Here is an 18933-nt window from a genome sequence, read left to right as displayed (position 1 = left end):
TTTCACTTATTCACGTAGTGCGTGTTTGTTGCACGTGCTCGGAATGGCAAATTGCAATTCACCGAATCCCCCAAATCCACCGCCAAATGTTCTGTGATTTCTGTTTGTCATGCTTTCAACTGCACTTGAAGCAACATTTTATCAAAACATATTAAATTGCAAGCCAATTTGAGTCATACTGCTAACAAAATGTCACAGATAATTTGAATTCAACAGGCCTGGCCGAGGGGCATCATCATTTTGCTTGGGCTATTAGCAATTTCGGACCGAAAAATACACAAAATCAATCTCGATTATGGCTCATTTGTAGGCATTAGGCAGAGCTCTCCGAATAGGCGTTTGTCATATAAATCAAGTGTCCGCCAGATAGGCAAACATTGTAACATCAGCAGGGATCGGCAAATAGCTTAAGGCGCAAACTAATAAATCAATATGAGACGCACACGTACGTCGCCTTCTATTTATTTCTGGCTAGGAAACAGGACAAACTCATTCGGTCAGGCTCAATCAGCTTATTTTCTAATATCCGTTTACAAATTATCTTCAAAAACTGTCAACAACAACAAAGCCAGACAGACAAAGAGCAATAGCATGAGAAGGGAAAATGAAACCACAGCACACACAGCACAAATAAATGGCAAAGGCAAATAAGAAATGAGAAATAACACACGGACACATATCCGAACTTGGCCCAATAATGGGGCAAAGGACGAGGAAAAAGGCCAGTTGGGTTGCACAAGGACACAAAGGCGTTGGGATCAACTGCCTGGGAATTAACATAATCATTACGATAATGTAATATGGCCATTGTGCAGCCAAACCCATCCTGCCGCTGTGCATTTCCCAGTAGTCCCTTTTTTTCGAATTTCGCAATCAATAAGTTGTCAGAAACAATCAAATAAATACAAACTGATATGTCAATATTAACTGACAGGCACCATCCCGAGCATGAAGTCTGCAACCCGAATCCCTTATCCCGAATCCCGAACTACGATCCCGGGAATTCGAATCCTTACCCAATCCATTGGCCACCGGATATGACCGGGACGAAGACATTATGGCCGACGGTGGGTGGCCATCGAAGGACTCAGGATATTGAAGGAAAACGAAAATAAAAGTTCATGTGTAACTTTTCTCTTTGAAGCAACGAAATGGAAATCACCCTTTTGGGAAAAGCCTCCTGCCGCTCTAATTTTACTTTTAAATTGAATCAGGACATTTTTTAAATTGAATGTAGATCATAAAGTAAATTATTATGTTTTTAAAAAGTCTAATGGGCTCCTTTTATTCATAAGTAATTAGTTATATTTTATACAAATATATAAAAATACATTCCTCCAAGTATTTTTTAGAAGGCATTATTTTTTGTATATATATTTTTTTTGTTTTTTCTATATATATTTTATTGAAATCCAAAAAAAAAAAATAAATACAAAATTTGCTTCACTACCTGTTTTATGTTTTTTTGGTGACATTTTTGCTTAAGCCAGCAAATTGTCCTTGTCTTAAACTCATTAAAATATGCTACAATATAATAAGACCTTCTTACGAAGTGCAGTTTTGCAACTATGTATATTGAATACCAAACATAATTTAAGTAAAAACTTTAAAGGCGAAATCCTTTTAAGAACCTTGAAAAGAAGAAAGAAATTTGCAAACAAACAGCAAGGCAAATGCCAAAGGGATCATGCCACAAGAAAACTTTCACCGAGCCACGGGCAAGAAAATCCAGAGAAAATACGAGGGGGAGTGGGGAAGGGGGCAGTCCACAGCTCCGGCGTGAGAATGCGGACGAGTGGGAGGGCTGAGATTATGCGTTAAATTCTACATGTGTTCCGGCCGAGAACCTCCAGCTGTCCCCCTCCAGGATTCTGCTTAGGTATGCGTGTAATTGGGTGGCTGCCCATTGCCGGCGGCGACCTTTGTGGAGGCATATGCGAATATGGGAATATGGGATATGGGATATGGGATTTCAACTAGCTGACGAAGGGGCGTGGCCACGGGTCGACAGCTTAGTGCACCCTTTTCATGGCTTTATGTCTTTGTAAAACGACAAGGCCAACCCATTCCCCATCGATGGCAACAAGAAAATAATTTTCTTCTATTTTTTCCGGAGCTCGGAAGCCGGAACCAAACACGCATGTTGGTTTATCCTTTGCTTTGTGCGAAATCTCCTACACCATCTCGGTCTTGGGCCAGTTCTCAGACATATGCACAATCAGAACGGGAATTTATTGTTTGTTATCGCTAAGGTCTGAGGACTGAGAACTGGACTCAAACCATGTCCATAAATAACCGCCGTCGACGGTACACAGGTCTTATTGAATCGAGTTTATAAATGGCGCCATTTGGCTTAAGTGCCGCCCAGTTGATTGTTAAGCTGACAAATTAATAACATAAATTTTTAACGCCGTCTGCTGATTCGTTGTTTTTCTTTCCTCCTGCAGGGGCACATCTGGCATCGACATTGACTTGCGGCGCGTGGACATCGACCAGTGTCCGCAGCGGCACACGCCGGGCACCAAGCGACCGCTGAACATCTTCGCCGGCACCGACAAGTGCAAGCAGCGCACCACAATGGTAAGAAATCAGTGTGGCTACACGGAGAGAAAAACACTTTTATTACTATCCAGTAAAAAGACTACTCAGAAGTTGGTGTGGGGGGACTATGAAAAAAATTTGTGTACCATAGTTTTGTAACTCCACGTTTTCTCTCAGTTTATCGCGAGTATGGGGCTTAATCCCAAGCTGCTCCCACCACTGCCTTAAATTAATAACAATTTGTAAAGATCCGTTAAAAAATTTTATGAAAATCTAAAAAATGTGTCTTGTTTTTTTTCTTTTCTGAAAACCCTGGATTATAAATAATTACTCACTACACATATTTTCACATATCATTTATGAGACATATTAAAAAATTTTAAGATATTTAAAAAATGCTTTTGCATTTTAATGTACTCTATATTTTAAAACCTTATGAAAGCATAAAAAAAATAGATCAATGGTATTTTATACTACCGTCATTTAATAAGTTTAAGACACCGAGATAATATGCTAAATATTTTTTGGAAATTAGAATCATTACAAGCCACTAGAAATTTAAGGGTTTTAAAATCGGTTTAACAGTTGTACAAGTTATATATTCCAGAAATCATTTAATTTTTTTGCGAAATCGTTAATATTTTTAAGAATTTAAAGTCACTTATACTAGTTATTTAGACCATGCTTGTTAAATAATAAGTTTTAAGATTTATTGTGCAATTAGGACTGCTACATATTTTCTCTGTGTGGACCCACACTCGAATTCTCCGCAGTCAGCACTTAATTTTCATTTCCGATTCCCCACTTGCTACTTCTCAGTGCGAGGCCATAATGGGATTGGGCTTTCGGCGCGGCTCCTACAAATGCCTGTGCCGCAAGGGATTCTACTTCCCCGACATTGTCTCGCTGCACAAGTTCTTCAATGGGAGTTTGCTGGAGGAGGAGTACGAGAAGCTGATGCTGGTAAGTCGACCTGGCCAACAGCCGAATGCGGAATGGCGAATGGCTACTGCCAAATGCCGAATGCCAAGTGGCCGCCGTAAGAGCCTTATTCTCATTAAATATGTATTAGGGCAAGAACTCGACGTACAACAGCAACAGCGAGTACGAGTGCCTTCCCTGCGCCGAAGGCTGTGATTCCTGCGAGGACTCCTCGCCCTGCATCGCTGCCCTCAACTGGCCAATGCGCACCAGCATCCTGGCACTGGCCTGCATCGTGATTGGCCTTCTGCCCCCGGCAGCCTGGTTCACCTTCCGCTACCAGCAGGTTAAGGTAAGTTGGTTCCCCCAGGAGCCGTAGCTATTTTAACACTCCGTACTCCGGCACTTTGGCTCGAGTGGAATATCACTGGGTTGCCAGGAGGCCAGCATCACTTTTTTGCTGATGAAAACATTTTACCATCAACAGAAACATTTAAGACTCTTATATAATTACAAGGACTCAACCATGACTTCGTTTATTTGGGGAGCGAGCCACATTAGCAGGCTATTTTCCACTTGCTCTCAATTAATTATTTTATACAGAATGCATGTAGAAAATACAATATCTGTTCGACTAATTGGTCTGCAGAATACTTCGTTAAAATTCCTGAAGCACCATTTCCGTCTGCGAAAACCCACTGGGTAGAAATTCAAGTTACGAATCACAGTTGTGGAATTAAAGGCCCTGGTAAATCGTTTTAAGAGCAGACCAGAATTGTTAAACCATCATAATGGCATTATCCCTGAGCTGTCGCAACCTGTCCACCGTTTGTTTTCATATATTTTTTTTCCATGTTTGACAGTGCGCACTGTCAAATTCCGCTGATCCCGAGCGGTGGCAACCTAAGCTGTTGTCATCATTGAGCCGCTAAGCGGCTTATCATTGTTAGAATCGAGTTAATTTTGAACGTGGTCATCCAGGAATCACGGCAGACAGCACGGCGATGACAGCCGGCAACAAGTCGAACAGGACAGTGGATAAAGTCGCGCATAAGCGGAAGTGCAAACATTCGCACAACTGGCCACAGCCACACCCACATCCATACCCCCATCCACATCCAACTACTTCCTGTCGCCGGGAGGAGGAGAGATCCTGCCCTTTAAACTCCACTCGGAGTGTCACTTGGTCGCTCATTAGACCAGAGAACAAGTCCAGCTGGCGGCGTCCAAATGTCTCCTGCGCTCAGACTTAAACCATTTCCAACTTTGTCGTCGACTGCGGATGTAATATATATCCACTGGGAAAAATTATCTACAAGTATAACTTTCAAAAAAATGCAAATAGAGCGTTAAAGGTGAATGTATTTTGAAATGGGATTAAGACAAGAAAAAAACAATTTTTTTTTTAAATTAATTTAATTTTTTAAGGAAATTCTTAAAAATAATAGTAAATGCTTAGTGAGACAAATGTTCCTTTTTCCATACATTTAATTAAGGAAAAACATTCTAAAAAAGCACTAAAATGTTTACTTTTTTTACTTCAGTCTAAATTTAACCGATTAGCAATTAATTTGTTAGTTCAGAATAAATACCTTTAGAATAGATAAACACTTTCTTATGCACTTTCTTAAAGTGGTTTCATTGAACTTTAAAGTTAAAAAAAAAATGTTGAGAACCCAATTGAAAAACTTGTATTTAATAATTAATAATAATACTATTTATTGAATTAGTTAAACTATCATATTGAAGCTACTGTTTTTCGATAAGTAAAGAGCATGGATAAATGTTTATAAAGAGAATAGGAACAGCTATTTTATTCCATCTTAAACAATAATTTTATTTAATTTAATTATTATCTTGAGTGCTTCGCTCAGTGAATGAATGTTGGAAAGGGGCTGGTGGCAAAGGAAAATGGGTAGTGAGTTATTCCGTTCCCTTGTCGTTGTCTGACATTTGTGTGCTGTCTGTTCACCCGTCTCCACATCTCCACTTCCCCTCTTGTCCCCGATTTCCCCGATCTCCCAATTCCGCGTCCCAAGGCAACTAGCCAACTAAACTGTTTTCATTCGTAATGCGATTGTGTCGCATTTGTGTCTACGTCCATGTTCCCACTGGGTTTGTATGTGTGTGTGCCGAAACTAATTAAATGGCGCTAAACATGCCACCCGACATCCTGCCAAGTGTGGATCCAACTTCGAGCCGGAGTCCTACAGTGATTTTCTTGCGTCCTTGTGAAATTGTGCAGATTAAACGATTTCAATTTAAATTTGCAAAGTTTTTCCTACCAAGGTCTAATTGGAAATGTCTTGTTTTTCAGGTTGTTAGGGCCGCCAGTCCGGCTTTGTTGCGGGTCATTGCCTTGGGTGCATTCTTCATTTACTGCACGGTAAGTAAGGAATTACATTTCCAATAAACTGCTACGGATTAGTCAATCGACTGCATCCACAATAATTTTACAGTTTCAATTGAGTGGCATAATCAATAGCAAGCCGAATTAATTAAAATCCTATAGATGCATTCGCTTTGGTTGCCACTGGCAAAAGTGTCTGTCGAACATTATTACAACTCAATGGGGGGAATTCAATCATTCGAAGCCATAAATAGCCGCAAAATTTGCATTTAGTGAAAAATGAGATAGAAAACCGTTGGCAAAACACACCCATCAACCAACCAACCCACAAAACTCGAACCCAATTCCCATCAATTTCTACACAATTTAATTTGATTGATTTATGGCTGGCAAAGGAAACTAATGGGATGCCCAGCCAAATAAACAACTTTAAGCGAGAGCTCATCGAGCATCCGGCGCTCAACAGACTAGGGTTTTTATTTATGTGTGGCAGATTTATTTAGCCGCCATGAGTATCTCCTGACGAGCACACAATGGACACAAGACGAGGACGAGTATAAGGACGAGGATGAGGACCAGGACGAGGACGAGGGTCCCTGTCAGCAGAGTTTGCTTTACGATTTTTTAATATGTGCAAGGCGTGAAGAAAGCTGAGAATAGAAGCCAATCGAAATCCTCGAAATAACCTATTGTCATTGACAGCCAGCTATGAAGAAGTAGGCTCATTGTTACATATATTTGAGGGTCTTATTGAACTACGGGCTGAAAGACAAATGCCAGCTTGCACTTCAGATTTTTAATGATCATCCGAAAGATAAGGCAGTGTGTACTCTTAAAAATGTGTCAAGAATTTATTAACTTTTTATTTCATATTAATGTTGTAAGACAGATATATCTGATGTAGGGATTTACAAAATAAAACTTAGTTTGAACTTAACTTAAGAAAATATTAATTATTATAAAGATACCTACAGATACAGTTATTATTTTCTTAAATACAATGTAATTATTCTCTGTCCAAATTCAATCCTTTTTTACGTCTTTTAATGGCTTTTCAAATATATATATTTTCTTTTCAGAACATTGTGATGTATCCAAATCCGAATCTTTACACCTGCACAGCTCGAATTTGGCTGCGTGAGATTGGATTTTCCCTAACCTACGGAGCTCTAATGCTGAAGACCTGGCGGTAAGGAATCAACACCCTGTCATAAACCCTAAAAACCAAATCTTACCCATTGTATTGGCTGATTGCTCCTTTAGGATATCGGTGATTTTCCGAGTTCGTTCGGCAAAAGCTGTGAAAATCACCGATGCCGCTCTGCTAAAGAGACTTGGCATCATCTGCGGGGCCATCGGCACCTGTCTGCTGGTCAGGACACTCGTCTCGCCGCCGGACGTTGTTGTTGGACGGACTGCCGACGACCTGAAGGCATTCCTCTGCAAAACCGACTGGTGGGACTACACATTCACCTCGAGTAAGTTGCGAATACCTTATGTATCCCTGCCTGTTTGCCATCCCACACGCCACTTAATGGCAGCTCTGTCTTTTTTCAAAGGAAAAATGTCTGAATGAACAACGATAACCCCATAACGCATACGCACTGTTGGTGGCAAACATATGAAAAGGGAAAAAATAAATGAGAAATGTGAGTACGTTGCCCGGGCAACCGATAGCTTGAGGCTCTGTGGTACAAACACCTGCTGCCCTTGGTAGTTTTACTCCAGCACCAATGTTTTCCCCTTTTTTTCTGAACATTGAAATCCATCTCTGCAATGTCAATTTGCTATGTACCAATTTGCTCTGAAGGGTGGACACCTCTTACGATAAATTGAAAACATAACTCTCATAGAGCTATTAAAAATTTTAGTAAGATAAAGTAGTATTTCGAACTACAAACATATTTATTTTCCCTCGTCATGAGTTATTAATAACTAAATATAAGTGCACATAAAATAAATTAATAATACTAGACTTGTGTACATAATACACATATTTTATGGTTTCTAACGATTTGAAAAAAGTAAAAGAAGAGTAATTTAAAATGAATTTAAATTTATTTTCCTAAATCAGAAAAATACATAAAATTTTATATTTGTAATCCAATTAGTAATCCAATAATTTACATTTAAATAGAATATACCTAATGAGAGAATTAGATGGCACTTGAATACATTTTTTGAGTAATAAGTAATTCTTTTCTCTTTGCTGCTCAAATTTTCATTATTATACTGAGAGTTCGACTTTAAAATTTTCCACCGATCTGTGGTCCACTCTAATTTGCATTTATATGATATTTACGCTTTTACAAACTGACTGGCGACACAAGTCCGAGCCATTAGCTGAGTTGCAGCTGCAGAGTGAATTGTAGGGTGCCACTTGCCAGCTGGCTTAATTAAAAAAGTTCAGGAAGGACTCGAGTGCCTCTGACTGCATTTGCTCTTTTGTCTGCCACACACGCGCAACAATTATTGCCGATTCCCGCGCATCACGCACTATGGCTGCTGCCAGCTACCATCTGCTAAATAACTTCATTTGACTTGGCTACAACCCAAAACGCGTATTACATTTATAATTGCATGCTTGAACTTTTTAAAAAACGAAAAAAAAAGCTATTCTTCCTTGGGCAACATGAATTTTCATATGCGTTGCCAACAAGTAGAAAAAATCCCAACAGCCATGTAAGTGCAGTGGCACTGATGTTCGCTCTATATTTATAAAAATATTTTACTGTGTAAGTCGCGGCCAACCTTTTTTTTGGCGTTTTTAGTAATTAAACTTCAAAGAGAAGCTGGGCAACCGATGAAGTGCGGAAGGGAACTAATCCCTTTCCCCGACTTTTGTCCATTTCTCAGTGGAGGTGCTGTTCCTGGCCTGGGGCGTTCGTTTGTGCATCATGGTGCGGAAGGCGCCCTCGGAGTTCAACGAAAGCCGATTCATTTCAATGGCCATCTACAACGAGTTCCTGCTCACCTGCTTCCTCAATGTGTCCATGTAAGTTCAGCAACCAAATTTGAAATCGTAGTCCCTCGAAAACAGCTTACAACAATAAAAAATATCTTAAGTTATATACCTAACTTGACAATAATCTGCTATTTTATTTATTATTTGAGTTTAATTTATTTAGCTTTGAATAATATTATATAACATGCGGTTCACTTACATAAATGTAAATGTTTTGTTGTATAATTTCCCCAACCAAATTACTCAGTAATCGCTTTTTCCTCAGTTCCCAGAATTATTCATTCTTAATTGAACTTCCTAGAACTATGTCATTTTCATTATGAAGAACATTATTTCTGAGTATTAATATACATCAAATATTCCCTTGTTTATGTCATATTTTCCGTGTTAAGCCAAGCTGGAGTAACTTTAATTTACTTATATTTATTCAGGCTCTTCCTGCAGTCGCCCGCCAATCCGGATTTGCTGTACATCATCTTCTTTTGCCACACCCAGTTGACGGTGACCCTGCTCCTGGCCCTTATCTTTGGCAGCAAGGTGAGTGTCCCCTGCACCGACTGTATCGGCTTTTCCGTGATCCCAGATCCCCTTCCCCCGATTCGACGCAGGTGTACATCGTGCTGCGTAGCGGCAAATCGCATCAGGAGAACATCGGCCTGGGCACCAAGCCATCGGGGGCCAAATTCAATTTTCGTCCCCAAGTACGCACGTTTGCCAATCCCAGTTCGGTGACCACCTCCACCGTCCCGGTGGCGGGCACCACGTCAGCAGGTGAGTGTAGTGAGTGGAGTGGAGTGGCACTGCCACTGCCATCCAGCGATTGCGGCAATTGCCCCATTTGTCCTAATGGTCCCAGTGTATCGACGTTTATGACAAACGACAGTGTCCACTTGACAAATGATCTGTGTGTACGCTGTTGCACAGAGAACAAATTTAAAAGTGACTTAGCAAGAGATTCCCATTCTAGTTTTCAAGATTAACAAGTGAATTTTCTTAATATAATTAGAATTCTTTTCTTGTTAAGCAAAGTTAACTTGAAAGCTGAACAAGTAACTTTGATAAAACTAGTATGAGATGATCTTAAGAAAAATCAAAATAAAAAAAAAATCAAAGCTTTATATTAACTGCAGTAAGAAGCCTAACGAAATTAATATTTTAAATTAAAACGGAAAGAAAAATCGTTTTATGAGCAAAATTTTGTTTTTGGGAACATTAAAAACGTGATGATTTTCAATAGAGTATTAAGCTTTCAAGAAAAATTGCGTTAAAATACATAATATTTTATAGAAACATTTACAGGTGTAAATAATAGAAATGATGAGGCTATGTCTTTAAATGTTGTATTATTTCCGTTTTAGATGATTTTAAAATCAAAAAAAAATCCTGGGAAATTGTTTAAAAATATGTGTTCAACAATATGTGTGACTAGGCCGGCAAACTATTGAAAATAAATATTAAACTACTTTCCTGAAACAGTTTTAAAATGTTCTGTACTAAGGCATCAAAAGAAAAAGCTTTCAAATCCTTCATCAATCATCATTTTGTGCTCGAACTCAGACCATTGTTTTTCCCGAGTGCAGTGCAGATGAAGTCCTATCCTGGCTCGACTTTTATTTATGGCGTGTTATTTGGCAAATTAAAAAATGAGCGGGACAGGCGGCGTCACCGGCACGCTTATCGCTGCTGTCTAGACATGAGCCCTGGCATATCTGGTTGACAGGCTCGGATGCTGATTTATGGCCCGATTCTCCTCCAAAACAATCTTAGCTGCGGTTAACCCGAGATACATGTGTGGGTGGTCGTGTTTTCACGGAAGGAAGTAGCTCCAAAGCGCAAACTTCCGCCAAGTTGCCGCCGACGCCATATTTGTTTATCGCTTCGCTGGCTTTGATGTATAAACAACTATGTATATGTATGTTATGCCAACTCCCTGGAGGTTTCCTTGGGGGCGAACCAGTCAAGTGGACCATCCATCCCAAATTGGGGGTTAGGTGGGCTCCCTTTTTCGGCTCCCGGGGCTGTTTCATTTGCAGCTTTAAAGCTGTGAAGATTCGGTAATTGAACTATGAAATTACTTAGATGCCACGGCAACGGGCAGGCAGCCAATAACTTTTGATTAGAAATCAAATTTCAGGGCAAGCCAACTTCAAGAATCAATATTGAGTTTAGAGTAATTGCTATATAACTTATAGAAATGAAAATGTATTGTACGCTTTTAATAACAAAATTTCGTCTTAAGCTTTTCTCTCCAACGGAAATTTAGTTTGGAACATGCAAAATAAACAATCGTTTTAGCCCCTTTTTTGCTCGAAACGAATTCTTTTCATAAGAAGAGCTATTCAATTTGAATATTACAAAAGTGAAATGTAAAATAAATATATTAAAATGACCGAAAAAGTAATTAATTTTTTGTAGAACAAAAAATTGTATTGTAAACACCAGCCTTCATCAAATTATAAAATAGAAAATTATAAAGACTTTGTTAGTTAACCAACACAATGGCATTGTTTTTATTAGTATTCCCTTAATTTAAACACATTTGCCAGCGTCATTAAAGCAAAAATGTTGGAACTTAATAGCAATGCCTAAAAAGTAGACAGAAAAAATGAAGTACGAAGAGATGCATTACAAATAAGGGTAATTTTCGGTGTCAGGTTCCTTTGGCCATTATAAAGGTATACCTTTCCCAGCCATTGTTATCGCGCTGTTTACTATTCGGTTTGATGGCGAACCTTTTTAATTTTCTGCGACCCTAGAAGTTTATTGCCAGAGAGCGACGCTTTATGTTTTAATGCTTTATAGGCTCTCAGTCCGGCAGAGAGGTTTTCATTTAATTTTTTATTACTCGTATTTCTATTTTAACGCAAAACGTAACGCATTTTTGTGGCTGCGTAAATTGTGCGTTAAATTTACATTTTTTTTGTTTGCCTCTGTTTTTTCCTGGGCGAGTTTTTAAGCGGCTCTCAATTTGCATATTTAAATTGAACAATCACAAAGTAGCAAACACTCAGCCATCCACACACACACACACACACACATGCTGTGCTGGGTATCTGTGTGGCGAATTTTAAATAATTCGCGAGAGCAAAAGGAAAATTGTGTTGCATACTAAGAGGGGCACACATAATAAATTCAATTTTGGCCACTGTCGACTGCTCCACTCGCTTAATTTCACAGCCATAAATCTAAATTCAACGGACAATGGGAAAAAAATGCTGGCTGCTCGTAATACACTTACAGGAAAGAAGGGTCGCAAAGCCGGTTTCAATCCGTCATGGAATTTATTCAGTCCCTCTAAGTAGGTTGTCCAGATTTTAGAGCGGCAAAGTATGCTTCCCATCGGTGTGCGATTTAACGTTGTAAATTTATTTGTTTTTCTTCTTAGTATTTGAGAGTTGATAGCGAGTTGTTTTTGACTGGACGTGGCTTAAATCATACCGACAGGCTTTCAACTGAATTGAATGGCCATTTATCATTCCGCCAGCGAAGAGGAAGCCTGCCACTTTTCCCGGCCGAATTCCAACTCACAACAAGGTCCAACTTTGCTAACCACTTCCACAGACGGTGCAAACATTACGCATTTAAATTTGGGGCTGGTCGGGTAGTGTGAAACTTTTGACATGGACGGCCAACTTTTTAGTGCAAAAGTTGGCAGCGGAAAGCAAGAAGCGGTGCTTTTTAACGCGGCATGAAATCGCCACTCGCTTTCAGCTTGCCACTTACAAAACAGATCTCATCTCCGCTGCTTTTATAGCGGTTTTTGGCTAAGCCTTTGGATTGTCCAAAAAAATAAAAGCACTTCGGCTTTGAATACCATGGCTTTAATATTTTTAATATTTTATTAACTCATTTGAATGCATTTACTTATAACACTTAATAAAGGGTTGTAATGTACATACAAATCCCAAGCCAATTTTCTTTGGCGTCATAGAGTTTGACTACTGTCAAAAATGCCAAGAAAAAAAAGACGTAGGGTAGCTGAATAAAAACAGTTAAGATAAATAAAACAATTTCTTTTACTCAAAATGTAATGTACTTTTTTTTGTGGATTTTATAGTAAGTTCTACCTGGGGAATAAAATGTCCCATAAACATAGATGACACCAACATAACAAAATGACAGAAAGTATCAAAATGGTCATAAACTTCAAGATTGACGACCTAAAATATGATTATATGGATAAAAGCCTAAAATCTAAGGGCCGAGCTCATATTTTTTATAATTATTCCCAAAATGTAGGTTAGTTTATTTGTTTAGATATATGATAAAAATACCAAATTGAATAGTTTAAGGTTTACCCTGGACATATGAAACCCTAAGCCCTAACAATTTCTTATAATAACAATATTTCCGTGCAGAAACGAAGCTGTCCGACCAGGAGGCGCTGGAGGAGATCCGGCAGCTGAGCATGCAGCTGCAGCGCATCCAGGAGATGGCTCCGCCCAAGGGCGTGGCAGTGATGACGATCTCCAGCCTGCTGGATGGTCTGAAGACCCCCGGCGGCCTGATGGTGGTGGCAGCGGCGGCAGGTGCCACCGCCCACGGACACTCGGCCGCCAACCGGCAGAGTGCCCTGCCCCTTCTGGCCCTCAATGTGGAGATGCAGAAGTACAGCCAGCAGATGAGCAATTCAAATGGGCGGAATGGTGGGAGTGCCAGGGCCAGTATACCGACCATGGTGCTGGAAACGCCACCCAGCTCCACGCCCCCCTCGGCGGCCTTCGAGGAGCGTGCCATGAACACGGAGCTGAGTGGCGACGACTTCCGGGAGCAGTTGCTCCGCCGGACGGCCGATGGCCACATCATCTGCAGTCGGTGTTTGGATGCGTCCAAGGAGCACTACTACTGCTGTCCGCCGCGCAGCGCCTGCGATCATCTCGGTTCGCCCAAGGACGAGGGTAGCCTGAGCTTTGCCAACATCAAGCTGGAGTGCATGTGCTCCCAGTCGGAGGACATCGACCAAGTCGACCAGGGTCATCCCCAGCGGAGGCCCACGGTGCGGACGGCAGCCACCAATACGCCGCCAACCAGCTGCAAACGGGCACCGCGCAATTTACTGGAGGCCGAGCTCAGCATTTCGTATCAAATTTGTGATAACTGTAGAAGTAAGTACAAGCTAACTGGACGCCGGCGGAGCGGTAGTTACTCCCAGGCGCAGGGCAACTCCCAACTGCAACTTGGCCAGCCGCCGAGTGTCCAAGTGCAATCGCAATCGCGGAGCAGCGAAATCCTGGATCGCACTGCAGCCGCGGAAGTTGAGGGCGAGACAAGGACCAAGGCGGCCCACTCCACGGACGACATTGTCCTGTATTCAAGTGCCGCGAAGGAGGAGGATGATGCACCTAATCAACTGGCACCTTCACTGGGCAATGTGTCCAATGCCTCCAACAACTCCACCAGCGGCAGTGGGGGAACGGGCACCACTCGTCCCAAGCGACCGGATAAGTTAGTCCTGGATCTGAACGATCGGTCCAAGTACACCAAAGAGGTTTCCGTGTAAAGAGAATGAATTTTGGCCAGCCATGCAAAGCTGTTCGGCAAACTTTAAAACACAACATCCAAAAGTACTCCCATTATTTAATCTATTTTCTGCTATTTAACTAGGGACATCTAATTTACGCAATGATAAACTTATTTTATTTTCATTTGCTTTAAAAATATATGTAACTTTTAAGGGTTTACTTTTTTAAATAGCTTTACCCATTTCCAAAAGGTTTTGGCTTTAACTCGTCGAACAGTTTTCGTATTGGCTGGCGGCAATCAAAAATGTTTTATGCTTAGGCCAGTTGAATTATCAAAGACTTTATTAAATTATATTTGTACAACTAATTAGATAACTGATTAATTTAGCTAAATATAGATATAAGTGAATGCCGATAAACACCCGACTTCAATGAAAAGGTGGAATGAAGCCTGGAGTTTTGCGATTTGCAATGCTAAGCAAAATGATTTGCAACTATAATGAGCCCCAAAATGTTGTGAATTTATTGAATTTGGCAAACACCTGCACACACGCGAAAGTCAACAACACATTTTGTTGAACGTCATGTGTTTTGGCCGGAATATAATTAAATTTGCATTTTATGTATGTAGATAATTAAATCTAAATTGCTTACTAATTGAAAATTTCAGCAAGTCATTTCCAATGAAAATGACATAAATACTCATAATTATGATGGTGGTAAAATGCATTTGCTGTTATATTTATTAAGCCGTGTTTAAGTGCCGATCTATTCAAAATGGGAGCCCAAACCACATCATACACATGCCATTTATGATGGCCACTCTGTAAAATAGTTAATGAAAGTTGATGTGAACTGTAAAATACACATATCTCCTTTAAACTCACACAATACCTTCCAACTAAATTTAGCGAATAAATAATTGTAGTTAAATTAAGCATTAATTAGCCGTCGTACACTTAGCTGCAATATTATAAATATTTCAAAATCAATTCAAAGCTAACAAATGCCCACCCCTTTGCCGAATACGAAAAATTCAATTTGCAAATCACTGTGTTGTTGCTTGAACAAATGGACAAACCAGAACAGAGAGAATTGCATGTATTTATGTACTGTAGTTAAGCGTTGATGTTATTGAGTTGGAAAATATGTGCATTAAATGCGTTTGTTTAAAGCAATCCAATAAATGGCGAATCTACTGAATGTACACCGAAAAGCAATCTATCTTTGGCCAGGTGATTAGAAAGTTTCAGCACAAAAACGATTCGTTTATCTGCTGGAAATTTCATTAAGTAAACGCAGCGTGGTACATGCATTTCGGGGTGAGTATCTTAGAGTACCTGCACTCAAAGAAATATTTATTTGTAATTAAGTATATTTAATTAAAGGTGTTTTTCATTACTTCATGCTATTTATTGGTATTTATTTTCGATTAAAACGGATTAAATGCAACGGAATACTAATAGGGGTCAACAATTTCCATATAAAAAGCCTTGAAAAACCTGCTTTATCAATGGTAAAAAAAATGCGAATAAAAGCTTTTTATAAGTAAAACAAAAGAATTGTTAAAAAATAATAATTAAAGGGGTTTTTCATTACTTCATGATATTTATTGGTATTTATTTTCGATTAAAAAGGATTAAATGCAACGGAATACTTATAGAGTTCAACAATTTCCAGATAAAAATCCTTGAAAAACCTGCTTTATCAATGGAAGAAAAAAACGCGAATAAAAGTTTTTCCTAAGTAAAACAAAAAATTTATTGAAGAATCGAGAGCAAAAGAATTTTTCATTTAAATATTTTTGTTTGTTTAGGTGTTAAAATAAAAGTTATCATAAAAGTTCTTCACTTTTTCATTTATTTTGATTTTTTAAATAAAGTAGCAGGCAATTGAAAACAAATCCATATCAATTGGAGTACCTAACATTATATCTCAGTGTATCTATCTATCTACGGGTGGCAGTAGATGAAAAGTGTTGGCGCCTTTTTGCGCTTTATGAGCACGTTATGGTTTTTATCTTTATGGACATGCCTGCGTGTGACCCTTTTTGCCATTTATGTCTACCATTCCAGGAATGCCTTTTCAACTCAGATGAAAAGCACACACATTCGCTCCCTTGCAAGGTTACTGTTTTGAAGGAGACGTTAATTTAAATGTTTTACGGCCTCATCGGATGTTGTTTTGTTTGTACTCCTCTGCTCTGCTCTGTTTTGTTTTGTTCTCTGTTTGTGTATCAAAATTAAACTTCAGCAGTCAGGCAGACAACTTTAGTGCTATCAGCCCCAAAAAGGACATCCAGGATGCGTGTGTAGGCGGCGTGTATTGAATTTTAAGCACTCGCCAAGGAAAAGTACAAATTCATTTGGCTCAGCACGTTCGCAGAGTTTTCTTTAAATTGAATTTCAATCATTACACCACTGAAGATATTCCTGAATAAATATCAAATATTTAATATACACCTATATGTATTAACGTATTCAGCGCTGTTGGGAGTCATTTACAAACGAATTTCATCTTCGCAGTTCGGGCACGTGACAACATTAATTAAACTTTCAGCATATGCGTCAGTCGCACGACCGGAAAATTCCGGGTGGCAAGTCGGAAAAACCTGCTGACATAAGCGCCGACGTAATCGAGGCAGCTTCTGCTTTTCCGTCGCCCGTTACAGATTTTTACTTTTATTAACTTTATAATGGCGCAGAAACGCGAAATATCCCCATTTATTGGTACATTTCTCCACCTCACTTGCCATGCGTTTTCACTATTTTTCATTTAATTGCCCCGCAAAACAAAGGCATTTCTTTTTCCATGGCAGTTGGAATCTGTTAAAATTGGAGGAAAGCAATTATTTAGAGCATTTAATGGAAAATAAGCGATGCACATATGAATGCAAAACAATCTGCATTTTTTTATTTTAAACATGAACATTTTTATAGTGAATTCTGGGTAAGTAATTGATTTAATTGATAAACTAAATCATTTAAAGCGAAAAACTGTGTAAAGCAGAGTTTTTATAAATTAATTTGTGACCCACATAATAAATATTTTTTATTTTATTTGTAACTTTTAAAACATGTGAAGCAGAACTAGTTACAAAGACTTCAGGTTACCTTTAAGGGTAATTTTATATTTAATTTCACTTAAGACATTCTCCAATTAAAAGGAAGCTTGTCAAAAGCACCGAGCTTTCTATTTATGTAACATTGTCAACTGGCTTAAGTGGCTGATTCTCAAGAACTCTTATGAAATATTTATGAAAATATCACATCATTAGGCTAAACGATTCGTAAGAAAGCAAAAATCTTTATAAAACTGACACCGTATACATCTTTTCCTAGAAATTTTCGAGTGCAAGGAAGTTATTCGGTTTGAGTAAAAGTTAAATATGATAAAATTGTATGAAATATAGTCACTAAGTGGCACTCAGTTCTGTTTGAGTTATAGAAATTCGAGTATTAAGATAATGCTAGAAATGTATTATATTTAAATGCCTACTAATTAAAGGCCTTGTTGTAAATTACACTGGTTATAGCCAAAACTTTTCCTTGGGGGCTGGGAAATACTTTAAAGGGAATTGAAACCAAATTCGTACGAAATTTCATTAAATTTAATGGCTCACTGCCATTGGCCACTTGTTTAGTGGAGCTCTGGCTTGAAGCATTAAGAGCGTTTAATTAAACGCCTGTTGCAGAAGCCAGAACACCAAAAAGTCGAGGAAGGTAACAACTTTCACCCAACTGGATCATAAATTTCAAAGCGAATTGAGTGACGGGCAGTTTGAGGCCTCTTTCCAAACAAAGAAAGTGGCACTCACAGAAGAAGACACAAATTGCCTTTTTTTTGTCGGCTGGCAATTACAAAATCTTAAAGACCGGCTGGTGCAGAAATTTATTTTCCTGTCGATGCTCTGGTCCTTGATGGCCAACTGTTTTGTTTGTTTTTTTTTTCGAGCCGGTCTAAAGCATTTCAAGGATTTCTTTCCATCTCTTAATTACGGCAATAAATGCCAATGGCAATTTCTTTGGCATTAAATAAGAACATGTTAACGACCTGAAAAGCCTTCAAAAAAAGTGCCTTCGAATAAAAAAGAATCTAGAGGCGGCAAACTCCGCACACACATGCCACGCCCCAAAAACAAAGCCGAAAAGGGGGAGTTGGGCGTAGACATGGCAATTGAGTAACAGGCTGCTGACAAGGACACGTGCTGTTGGGCGTGAAGCCAATTAAAATTAAAGGATCCTCCTACGGCACTGGATATGTGGGTGCTGCTGTGTCAGAAACCAATAAAATAAAATTGCTCAACACCTTATTAACAGCAGCTGCCTCAGTGCCTAAACCTAAAATACAGGGATAGAAGGAAAAGCAAATTGTTTAAATGGGCTAAAGGCATTTTCTACTTGATTTTTTCAGCTTGAATATATTTCGGCAGTTATCACACGATTTTAACAAAAATTAAACATAATATTTTATATAAACATTAATATTTATGTATACAAGTTCGTTACCCTTTATTATTTGCATTGTTAGACAAGAATCGAATATAATTCGCAGGTGTAGGATTTTACAATTTTCTGCTCCAAAATACAATACGGTATTGCCTTGTTTGTAAACTGTTTTTCAATGTTTGCAAGGAATAAATATCCCAAGATATCTGCAAAGACGTGCAGATATTAAAAGGTGCTCAGAGTCTC

At 39.1% G+C, this 18933-nt stretch overlaps 1 protein-coding gene across 2 annotated transcripts in view; it reads left to right on the top strand.

Moving 5' to 3' along the window:
• Positions 1 to 15442, top strand: part of LOC108043204 — a 57372-nt gene extending 41930 nt beyond the window's left edge. For both annotated transcript variants that reach the window (XM_044458785.1, XM_044458784.1), the window contains exons 5-14: positions 2448 to 2580; positions 3361 to 3504; positions 3614 to 3814; positions 5780 to 5848; positions 6892 to 7001; positions 7076 to 7290; positions 8669 to 8807; positions 9209 to 9314; positions 9386 to 9548; positions 13136 to 15442. In XM_044458785.1, coding sequence (XP_044314720.1) covers positions 2448 to 2580; positions 3361 to 3504; positions 3614 to 3814; positions 5780 to 5848; positions 6892 to 7001; positions 7076 to 7290; positions 8669 to 8807; positions 9209 to 9314; positions 9386 to 9548; positions 13136 to 14277 — 2422 coding nt within the window. In that variant the 3' untranslated portion in view covers positions 14278 to 15442. The remainder of the gene's footprint in view (positions 1 to 2447; positions 2581 to 3360; positions 3505 to 3613; positions 3815 to 5779; positions 5849 to 6891; positions 7002 to 7075; positions 7291 to 8668; positions 8808 to 9208; positions 9315 to 9385; positions 9549 to 13135) is intronic.
• Positions 15443 to 18933: the final 3491 nt, after the last annotated feature.

This window comes from Drosophila rhopaloa, unplaced genomic scaffold (genome assembly GCF_018152115.1).
Source record: "Drosophila rhopaloa isolate 14029-0021.01 unplaced genomic scaffold, ASM1815211v1 contig_115, whole genome shotgun sequence".
Taxonomy (NCBI): Eukaryota; Metazoa; Arthropoda; class Insecta; order Diptera; family Drosophilidae; genus Drosophila; species Drosophila rhopaloa.
Note: the sequence above shows the minus strand (reverse complement) of the source record. Positions and strands in the feature narration are given on the sequence as shown.